Here is a 12,399-nt window from a genome sequence, read left to right as displayed (position 1 = left end):
GTCCCTTTTACCCATTTGTTTTATGACATTTCTATCCAAACAAATCCCGAATACCGCTATGCTATGTTGCATTTATATGCACGATAGAATATTAAGGCTGCATCAGAACAGTCATTACTATGTCGACCAAGAATTCCATCATCATCAATGTCAACCGTGGATTTATATGACATAACTCTCTCGACCTATTTTTGAATATATACTACATCAGCTCAAACTGACTTTCATCTTACATTTTACACGCAGTACTTATTATCAACAGTATCTTATATGATGTTTTAACGATATACTTACTGTCAACAGTAGATGTTATCTGATATGATATTGTCCCATCAGTACCACTATCGCCATCAGTAGCTGCTATAGTATCCACTACTGTTCCAATAGATACATCTTCTCTTATAGTGTAAGGTGAAGCAGTTGCTGCAATTACTGGAGTATTTTCATTTACAGGTAGAACTTGTACAATTACTGTTGCTGTACTTGTTAGAGACGGCGTCCCTGAATCTACTACATCAACCAGCAGAGTATACTGATAAGACACTCCACCAAGACTTTCATAATCTATAGCATTAGCACTGGTCTGTATCGATGTACCCACAACCTCGAATTTATTTAATGGGTCATCACCACCAACTACTGCGTAGGTGACACTCGATCCATCCAAATCTGAACATGCAAGGGTTTGGACATTCGCACCTGTACCTGAAATACATAATAAAACAGCAACAAATGTGAAGTATTCTGTATTATCATTTATTTCCAAAGATTAAAAACACAATAATGTTATTTTGCTATATCTCGTAGCTTTGAATTGGTTTTGAAACTTTTGTGTCTGTCACTTACCCTGGTTTTCGTTGATGCTTATACTGTAGCTTGATGGGATACATGTTGGTGCATTATCATTTACATCAGTTACACTAACAGTTACTGTTCCCGTTCCCTGAAACAGACAAAACATTTACACTAACAGTTACTATTCACTGAAACAAACAAAACATTCACATAAGTTACACTAGCAGTTGCTATTCCTGTTCCGTGCAAACAGAAACCAAAAATCATTCATTGTGGTTTGCATTACATTTACATTCAAATCAGTTATGGACCACTTGATAATAACCCTATCATTAGTATTAGATTCAGATCCTGTCAGGTCTAGCAGAATCTTCTAGAAATTTAGTATCTACAAAGTTACCGTTAAAGCACCGCCATCAATAGCTTCGACTGTAATCAAATAAAATTTGGCTGCTGTTGGTAGAATTTCGTAGTCAAGGTTACCAATAAGCAGTAATCTTCCATCAGATGCATCAATACTAAACAATGATGTCCCAGATTGAGTGACTGAAAATGATGACAGTTTAATAATGAGAGTCTATATTGTAGTGTTTAGATATTGAACACTAGGTTGTTTAATATTAGATACCGTGTTAAAATATTAAAACTAACCTGAAGTTATTTTATATTGTGTAATATCATGTGGACTGTAGTCAGTATCTGTAGCTGTATATGTCAGTAAAACTCCAGGACTGGTATTCTCTGCTCTGGTTATAGTAGGATTACTGGCGAAAGAAGGTGTGAGCTCATTTACTGGATCAATGATTACTGTAACAGCGACCTTGACTAGATTTATACCATCTGTGACACTTATTTCTAAGTTATATGATTGAATGGCAGAATCATAATCCACAACTGTAAAAGAAACAGAGAACATAGAATTGAATTTATCATATCAATCTGCATCGAAACATTTAAACAAAATTGACGTTAACCCTACCTTTGCTTGTTGAGATCGTCCCTGCTGCAGAAATGGCAAAGGTGCTAGATGGATCACCATTTGAGATGGAATAAGCCAAAACATCTCCCGTATCACTGTCTGTGCACGTTAAAGTTGTCACCTGTTAATATAAACATAAAACATTTGTTATCTATTGATATAAATACATCAAATGTATCCTTTATCCCTGTCTCCACCAGAAGACCTACTTACAGAAACAACATAAATGGCGCTACCCATAGAAGAAAAATGGTTTTACTTTTCATTCTAAATATCAAGAATGGGCTAGAAATATTTCGTGTGTGTCTATTTTGTTCTTTATGACGCGAATCCTCTATTAACGAATTACCTGTTGTACTGAAGAAGTCATGTCTGTCTATAAAAGTATCACATTCTGAAACGTGGGTCTTTATTCAGATTAATCCCTCGAGGATATCATTATATGATTGCTTTGTAAACTTGTGGCAACATATGAACTAACATATATATTCCATAAAGAACTCACCGGATCAGATACAGCTGCAGTTTCTAGAAGGTTCGCCAGAATAGAATATGATGTACATGATGGCGTGTTATCATTAACATTTGTAACTGACACAGTAACTGTTGACGTCATCGATCTTGGTATAGTACCACTATCAGTGGTTGTAACTTCCAGATTAGTTAGCGGTTGGGTATCAAAATTAAGATTTTTACTTGTTGTTATTTTACCTAAAACTGTATCTATGGTGAAAAATCCCCCAGCATCACCACCTACAAAAAGTACAAATATATAGTGCCAATAAAACAAGACACATATAGTATGGTATTTGTGGCCAAATACTTCATTTTGCTGACAAAGGGACAACATGAATAACACCGGTCTTGCGAATATACAAATTTATTTCACCCATTCAACCGTTGAATTTATAAACATGAACCTATTTCAGCTGATTATAAAGCATAAAGCTATGTTAAATTGTAAATCATGGGATCGTGGCCATATTATTTACCTGTTAAAGAATACGTTACAACTCCGTCTGAGCCAAAATCATTGTCGGTGGCTACAACTGTGGCCACTAATGTCCCCACTCCTGTACTTTCCGGAAACTGAAACAAAAGAATACACTCTAATATGCTAGTCTTGACCAATGACAAAGCTGCTAGGATACTTCACATCGTCTGCAGCGATATATCCTTGTACTATGCTATATGACAGGATCACAGGAACCTATTAAACAAAAGGCAGATGAGAATGTACTTAACGCTATAGTTTGTTCATGGTGGGGGGGTCGGATTGCCGAATGGTTAGCACGTGCGTGCTTTATCATAAAGCCTGTCATTGAGTCAACTGGCGTCATTTCGAATCCCCGGTTGTACGTGACAAGGAGTAGGGTCGCCTGTCCAACCTCGTGGGTTTTCTCCGGGTCCTCCGGTTTCCTGCCACTGCTAAAGATCCCTACGCGCAAGCGAATTATTGAAATAAAATTAAACCATATGTTAGTCCCGAAATGATATAGTTTGTGTCGAGTGGACGTTAAACTCTCTCTCTCTCTCTCTCTCTCTCTCTCTCTCACTCTCTCTCTCTCTCTCTTTGTTCATGGTCCGTGATCACTACATTGATTTCTTCATTGTTACTTGTTAGACGCTTTAAGTTTGTTAAACTTTTACTTTGGACGACTGAGCTTCATGGCCACCCAAATAATCGTTCAAAACGCATTTTCGCAAATAGTGTGCCGTGGATCAAACGGAACAATAAATAACTTACCGTTGCCGTAGCAGATGGAAGAGTAGCTCCAAACACCGGATCATGTTGATTAACAGCCGTAATACTAACAGTGACGGAAACTGTGCCCGTTAGTTCAGGCGTTCCACCATCTTTAACAATAACTCCTAGTTGATAATAGTTGGCATCATTTGTTGGGTTATCTAAATCAATTACTGACTTTAACTGTAGTTGACCAATGGTAGTTGCGCTAAATTCAAATTTAGCAGTATCCCCAACTTCTATTTCATAAGACAAGGTTGACGATTGGTCAACATCTGTGGCAGCTACTAAAATGAGACTGGTTCCGACTGTACTAGATTCTGATACTGTGGTGATTGGATAACTTGCTTGCGTAAATGCTGGAGCATTGTCATTAACATCATCAATGTTTACTCTAATTGTTTCATCAACAAAAAGAGGCGTGGCATTACCATCACTTGCTCTAACTGTTACGTCATAAAATGATATTCCACCATCACGATCTAAAGTTGTCATGGTAGATAAAACACCGGTACCGGAACCTATCCGGAAAATGTTGCTAACGGTATTTGATGAACCTTTAGTGGGAAGAAAATGATTAAAGTAATTATAATGGTTTAATCGCAGAATTGAAAAAACGGTATTATCCAACTCTACTAAGTGGTTCCTTTTGTGACAAAACTCTTTGTCATAGATTAATTAAACATATCATCCATTTGTAACATGTATTTTACTAGAGAGTAAATGCCTCAGTAGTCATATTTCTCATGTTATCCTATATTTCATACTTACTATCAACAGTAGATGTTATCTGATATGATATTTTCCCATCAGTACCACTATCGCCATCAGTAGCTGCTATAGTATCCACTACTGTTCCAATAGATACATCTTCTCTTATAGTGTAAGGTGAAGCAGTTGCTGCAAATACTGGAGTATTTTCATTCACAGGTAGAACTTGTACAATTACTGTTGCTGTGCTTGTTAGAGACGGTGTCCCTGAATCTACTACATCAACTAGTAGAGTATACTGATAAGATTGTCCACCAAGGCTCTCATAATCAATAGCATTAGCACTGGTTTGTATTGCCAAACCGCTAATCTGGAATTTATTTGTTGCGTCATCACCACTTACAATAGCAAGGGTAGGAATGGGACCATCCTGGTCTGTACAAGTAAGTGTTTGAACATTAACACTCATACCTGCAATGTAAACGACATAAATAACATGCATGTATTTGATTACTTCGAACATGTATAAAACGTACATGGTTTGTGTCCTTGTAATGCTCGTGACACGAAGAAACGTCACAAACCTATGGCATTGCTTTTGTTATGGAGTCGCCGCGGGCCAGTGAGTAAGGCACTGGTTGGCTAACCCGGGTTCGATCCCGGTGCTGGCTGTGAAAGTACATCGAGATTTTCAGTGTGACCCCCCCCCCCCCGCCCTTGTCAGTGGTGCAGGACGGGGGAATTCGAAATAGGAAAAGACCGCTGTCCGAGCAGAAGTTCCCTCATAAAACACTGTTTGGCATTTGCCCGTTTCAGTTGCCCAGTCGGTGCCAAACAGTAGGACGTTAAACCCCGTGTTATTTTATTTGCTACCCTGGTTTAATGTTCCCATAATAAAAGTATGTAATGGCCATCTTTAGACCAACGTTAATTAAATCTTCGTCCTAGTCCCCCCTTCCAAAGCAGTTGTAGGTGTCGTACAACACCCGATACTACTTTGGCACTAGAATGACTATCGTTCCAGTAGTAAAATCCACATACTGTTGCCCAGATTTATCATTTTGTTTCTATGAACTTTGATATTGGAACGTCCGCCGACATACTAATATTCTGATTTGTCATTTATGGACTTTGTAGTTCACTTTAGGATGGATTATACGATACCTTGGTTTTCATCGAAGTCCACTGTATAAGTAGGTTGTGTACATGTTGGTGTATTATCATTTACATCTGTTACACTAACGGTTACAGTTCCAGTTCCCTGAAACAAACATTTACATCAGTTACACTAATAGTCAGTATTCCCTGAAAGAAACAAAACATTTATATCAGTTAAACTAACAGTTACAGTTCCAATTCCCTAAAAGAAACAAAACATCCACACTGACAGTTCCGGTTCTCTGAAACAAAAACAAACCACAACAGTTACCGTTCCAGATCTCTGAAACAAACAAAACATTGAATTATAATCATACTATCTCACACAGAACTCTTACCGTTAAAGCACCCCCATCAATAGCTTCGACTGTAATCAAGTAAAATTTGGTTGCTGTTGGTAGAATATCGTAGTCAAGATTACCAACAAGTAACAATCTTCCATCCGATGAGTCAATACTAAACAATGATGTTCCAGATTGAGTCACTGAATACAGAAATAGTTCGGGAATAAACGATTAGGAGTATGAAACAGATTGACTGATATATGTCATTTAATGCCGCTTTGAATAAAGAGTATAAACAGAGCATATGTCGATTTATCTGAGGGCATTTGTATAGTTTGTTTGATACGATGTTAAAATATTTGATCTAACTTAACTTTTAGCCGAAAGTATTTGATTTTGAAGCATATTTGATACTGTGTGAAACATTTGAAGTTTTAACTGAAAGTATTTGAAAAATCCGATATCTAATACTGGGCTATTTTGCATATCATGTGTTGTTACAAATTGACTAATCCGATACCGTGTTAAAACATTGAAACTAACCTGAAGTTATTTTATATTGTGTAATATCATGTGGACTGTAGTCAGTATCTGTAGCTGTATATGTCAGTAAAACTCCAGGGCTGGTATTCTCTGCTCTGGTTATAGTAGGATTACTGACGAAAGAAGGTGTGACGTCATTTACTGGTCCTAGATTAACTATTACAAAAACTGTGACTGGATTTGTACCGTCTGTGACAGTTATTTCTAAATTATATGATTGGACGGCTGAATCATAATCCACAACTGTAACATAAATATAATAAATCAGCCATTTGGGCTTGTTTGTCAAAAGCATAGCAAAATGGCATTTTAATGGTTAGTTCAGAAAATGTTGCTTTATCTATCATTTAGCGAAAACAAACGTTCTGTAAGGTACCTTTATTCAGGGTTATTGCGCCAGCTGTGGATATAACAAAGTCTGTTGAAGGATCGCCGTTGGAAATAGAATATGTTAATATGTCTGCAGTATCACTATCTGTACATGCCAAAGTTGTAACCTGATGAGATAAGAAAAATGGTTTAATTCCAAATCATTAAAAGATACATAGATCTACATTTCCATCTTACAAGTTTTCTATCAGATATCAGTAAGTACCTACCGGATCAGATACAGCTGCAGTCTCTAGAAGATTCACCAAAATAGAATATGATGAACATGATGGCGTGTTATCATTAACATTTGTAACTGACACAGTAACTGTTGACGTCATCGATCTTGGTGTGGTTCCACTATCGGTGGCTGTTACTTCCAGATTAGTCACAGGTTGGGAGTCAAAATCCAGATTTTTAGTTGTAGTTATTTTACCCAGGACTGTATCTATGGTGAAAAATCCTCCAGCATCACCACCTTAAGATAAATACAAAAAAAAGGTTTTTTAAAATCTCAGACCAGAAAGATAAACAAAACGAAAGATGATTAGTTTTTTGGGTTCTCTTCTAGATGAGTAATCTAAGGGTATTGCTAGGTCTTTTTCAACTCGGATCACTGAATTGGTGTTTATGAATAATTATGAATGCGGCGTAGCATATGTTCGATTATTTTAAAACAATTTAATAAAATGATTGTATATTGTGCCCAAACGCCAGTAACTAGTGATGTAGACGTAGACTGGGTGGCCAATTACCTGTTATAGAATACCTGACAACACCGTCTATTCCATAATCATTGTCTGTGGTTACAACTGTTGCTATCAGTGTTCCTACTGCAGCATTTTCTGCAAGCTGAAATAAATATCAATTCTATTGTTTGAACTCAGACCGTAAAACGTTTGTTAATGTCGGATCTTGGCTTATTAACACATAAAATGATGTGCACATTCAAATTGGAACTCACAAAAATGAAAATTAAGACGATCAAGGCCAAAGTACATTTCTGTCATTGCATTATGGGAAACAGTGACACCAACAGATCGTTTTGAAACAAAAATGAATAACTTACGCTGGCTGTAGCAGACGGAACTGTGGCACCAAACACTGGATCATGTTGATTAACAGCAGTAATACTAACAGTGACCGAAACTGTTCCTGTGAGTTCGGGAATTCCGCCATCTTTAACAATGACTCTTAAAGGGTAATAGTTGGCATCATTTGTTGGGTTATCTAAATCAATTACTGACTTTAACTGCAGTTGGCCAATGGTAGTTGTGCTAAATTCAAATTTAGAAGTATCCCCGTCTTCAACATCATAAGACAAGGTTGCTGATGAGTCGGCATCCGTAGCAGTTAACAAAATGACACTGGTTAAGATAGGACTAGATTCTAACACTGTGATGATTGGATAGCTTGCAAGGGTAAACTTAGGAGCATTGTCGTTATAATCATTAATATTTATTCGGATTACCGTATCGACAAATAATGGAGTGATATTACCATCACTTGCTCTGACGGTTACGTCATAAAATGATATTCCACCATCACGATCTAACGTTGTCATGGTAGATAAAACACCGGTACTAGAATCTATTCGAAAAATGTTGTTTACAGTATTTGATGAACCTTTAAAGAATAAAAGAAAACAAGCCTAAGTGCTCCAATAAATCACTTGACATATGAAATGAATGTATACAATAATAAAAGTAAACACGCTTTTAGGACAACAATATATGTTATCCCATATCTAAACCATCGATTTAGTTAGCTATAGTGTCGTCCACGGGACGGGCTTGATTATTGTTTCTAAAACAATTAGTTAGACTAAGTTAGATATACTACTTCACATAGCTAACACAGTTTTTATGTCTATATCCTGACTGTCAACAATAGATAAAATACTTACTGTCAACAGTCGATGTTATCTGATATGATATTGTCCCATCAGAACCACTATCGCCGTCAGAAGCTGCGATAGTATCCACTACTGTTCCAATAGATTCATCTTCTCTTATAGTGTAAGGTGTAGCAATTGCTGCAAATACTGGCGTATTTTCATTTACAGGTAGAACTTGTACAATTACTGTTGCTGTACTAGTTAGAGACGGTGTCCCTGAATCTACTACATCAACTAGTAGAGTATACTGATAAGACACTCCACCAAGACTCTCATAATCAATAGCATTAGCACTGGTTTGTATTGTTGAACCGGTTATTTGAAACTTATTGGCTGTATCATCACCGCTAGTTATTGTATAGGTAAGCACGTTGTTAGCTGCAGTTATATCAGCATCTGAGCAGGTGAGAGCCTGTATATTGACACCTGTAACAAAGTATATACTATATACTTAGATGTGAACAGGTCACGTGATATGAAAACAAGCAATTTGAAAACGAATATAGGCTGTTTGAAATTGAACACAATTCAGAAATAATAGGACTGAATGATTCAGATGATTTTCATACAATTAAATGGTAAAAAATAGAACATCCACCTCCCATTCCCATTACGTTTACTGATGGATGCTTATTTAATCAATAGGTTTATTTAATCAGTACGTTTACTGATGGATGTTTATTTAATCAATACGTTTACTGATGGATAATCTCTTAAATCAATAAGTTTATTTAAATGACTGCGTTTAATAATGGTTGTTTATTTTTAATTAATTCGTTCACTGGTGGTTGTCTATTTAAATCAGTACGCTTACTGATGGTTGTTTATTTTTATCAACACGTTTACTGATAGATGTTTGTTTTAATAAATACATCCACTGGTGGTGGCTTTAAAGATGAGTGCTCGATAACAATTTTACCTGAGGGTTCTTCTTCATCAACACTAGTATAATATACAGCTGGAGAACAGACAGGGGTGTTGTCATTAATGTCATTTATGTTCACCGTTAATGTTTCAGTAACTGAAGCTGATGCTGCATCGGTAACAACTAAATCAAATGAATAGCTATTTTTGTTTTCATAATCCAAACCTTTAGCAACCGTTATCTGCCCAGATACTCCCGTATCTATTTGGAAATATGACGAATCAGTCCCTGAAAATAAAGTTACCAAAATTACCGGAAGGAATACAGACCAAACTCTATACTTAAACATACATTATGCAAGCGCTAAATCTGCCTATTTCAGATATCTCTTTAGGCCTGAAATGTTATCTAAATTATTAATTAGACACTAATTAACTTATCCAGACCATAATCAAATCTCGATGCCATCGCTAGCCTGTGATATTTAGCGGATTGGAATACAATTTGTGAAGGATGATTAAACATAAAAATGAATAATCGAGACTTAGTTTTTATCGCACCGACTTTAGTAATGATAATCGAGGCTAACCTAAAATTCAAAAGCTAATATCTCGGTTCAGAGTGGAGCAATTTGACTGAAATTATTAGCCTAAACTATTTACGTTATCTATTATTTTTTAACTATTATAGCGAGAAGTGTCAACTCTTTACCTCCCATAATGCCCATTTAAGCTATATTTTGTTTTGCTAGGGCATTAAAGTAACAATGCACTATTTGCATTTTCGGTTAAATATCACATTTCTTACGGGTTAATCCATGATAATGTGTACTCCGATTGATCATATAATGTTTGATTAAGAAAACAAAATCAAAATATCAACACTTGATAATCTCCTGGTCTGGTTTCAGTCGAATTTAAAACGGGCCTATTAAATCTTTTCTGACTTCCTTTTGTAATCTTGACCAGACATATCCGGATATACAGTTGTTTTGTCGGTTATTCCATGTGATGGTATATATAAGTCAAAGGACAATCCAGTTGTTTTTGTTTGTTATTAGGGTTATTACTTTGAAAATGGCAATTTTGTTCTCATCAATCACGTTGTGTTTCTACATGTATATAGTGCAACTAATACTTATTGTGAATCCTTCATTTCGCTTAATTACGACATTTTAGAATAGTTTTAAGAATCATGATTAAAATCTCCATAGACTCTATATGTTTTCTTATTACCAGGGTTTCAACGCCAAGCCCCGCAAGGTGCTTAGCCCCTTTTGTGTATATGAGTGAAAGGGTAATCCAGTAGGTTTTTTTTGTTGGTTTGTTATATACCTGTGATAGTATATATAAGTGAAGCTGGTGTATCCATGGTATCTACATCATCCACTGTATAGGGAAGGGTTAAAACTGTACCAACAGCAACGTTTTCATTTAAAATTATGGGAGCATTGCCAGTCACTGTTGGTGGGTTATCGTTTAAATCCACTACATTTACTGTTAGTGTTTCTGTTGCCGTAGTACCGTCATCAGCCCTGTGTATGAAATAAAATAATTGAATATTAATCATATGTTTGGAATAGTTTGGAATAGTCATGTGTTTGGAATAGTCATTAATGTCTATTTGTTTGGAATAGACATATGGAATAGCTTTGCTGTGTTTGGAATAGACATATGGAATAGCTTTGGTGTGTAAAATATCAACTTTAAATTATTTGTGACACATTCGTTTTGGAAGTAATATTGCATAAGTTTAATTTCACTTTAGGCTTATACTGTCGACTATTGTTATTTCAACAATGGGCCATATTACGGATACATGTAGACAGATACCAAATTCGCAAAGCTCAGCAATACCCACATTTGATTAAATCAACACCTTGAAAGATGCATTATGTAAGATTTAGATATAGAGATGGTTTTCCTTGCTTTATAATATAAGTTCAAAAATAGTTACTTTATTCTAAGCGAAGTTATGAATGTTTGAAGTTATTGTATAATGCATCTTTAATCCTATGTTTTTATGCTGTATTTGACATTTTTATCTACAAACACTTACTCTATAGTCAATGTGTATGACTGTTGAGATTCATAATCTAAAACAACTAAATTTGTAACATCTCCATTAGCTGCTATAGCGAATTCAGTAGAGGGAGGGTTGATAGTGTAGGTGTTGCCTGCTGGAGTGGACCCTACTGTAAACACAAGCGTACCAGCTGGGTCGTTTTCATTAATTAATGTGGATGCAGCCAAGTTAGTGAATGTAGGCAAGGTGGAAGCTGAAAATTAAACAATCATTTAAGGGAAGAAGTCATGCCTTTGTCGTGATTCTATGAATGGCCTCTTACAGCAACATTATCGCGATTGTGCCTTTAAAAAGAGAGAGAGAGAGAGAGAGAGAGAGAGAGAGAGGGGGGTAACGTCCACTCGACACAAACTAGGTCATTTCGAGACTAACACATGGTTCAATTTTATTTCAATAATTCACTTGCGCGTAGGGGTCTTTAGCAGTGGGAGGAAACCGGAGGACCCGATTGTGCCTTTAATCAAGAAAATGGAGGAAGTAAAATCTTTATCTTCCTATATCTACAGCCTATGCTAGGAAACACTTGTCTGCGATATCGCCATCAGTGGAAGCGGATATTACACCCCACGAACGATTGAACGAACGAACGGACGAATAAACGAAAGGAAGACGTCATTTAACCTGTCTGGAATCCGGAAATCATGTTTCTAACGGGCAATCTTACGAAATGTTTAATGTTCAAGTATTTCTAATGAACGCTACTACCTCGTCATGAATGAACACTACTGTGATGGACCAATTGGATTTTAAAATCTACTGTTCTACCAGTTTGACAACTTGCGAGAACAATTTGTTATCTACGCGAAGTCCTTAAGATAGAAGTAATTCTAGCTAAATGTGAAATCGTGAACTTTAGAAAATAACTTCTTATATTAATATTGCTTGACTGAATAACACACATCTATTAATGTAGCCCCTGGCCTGCACTTTAACATATATACTGGGTCAGAATTACAAAAGTGCTAG

General features: G+C 36.2%; 1 protein-coding gene across 1 annotated transcript in view; it reads right to left on the bottom strand.

Annotated features, from left to right (window-relative positions):
• The window catches only part of LOC126827198 (protocadherin Fat 4), a 30,538-nt gene extending 19,819 nt beyond the window's left edge, over window positions 1-10,719 (bottom strand). Inside the window, exons 1-6 of the mRNA XM_056102264.1 lie at window positions 10,683-10,719; window positions 8,493-8,717; window positions 4,390-4,517; window positions 3,587-3,704; window positions 1,196-1,341; window positions 295-532 (exon numbers count right to left, since the gene is read on the bottom strand). Coding sequence (XP_055958239.1) covers window positions 295-532; window positions 1,196-1,341; window positions 3,587-3,704; window positions 4,390-4,517; window positions 8,493-8,717; window positions 10,683-10,719 — 892 coding nt within the window. The remainder of the gene's footprint in view (window positions 1-294; window positions 533-1,195; window positions 1,342-3,586; window positions 3,705-4,389; window positions 4,518-8,492; window positions 8,718-10,682) is intronic.
• Window positions 10,720-12,399: the final 1,680 nt, after the last annotated feature.

The sequence above is a fragment of the Patella vulgata genome, chromosome 7 (assembly GCF_932274485.2).
Source record: "Patella vulgata chromosome 7, xgPatVulg1.2, whole genome shotgun sequence".
Taxonomy (NCBI): Eukaryota; Metazoa; Mollusca; class Gastropoda; family Patellidae; genus Patella; species Patella vulgata.
Note: the sequence above shows the minus strand (reverse complement) of the source record. Positions and strands in the feature narration are given on the sequence as shown.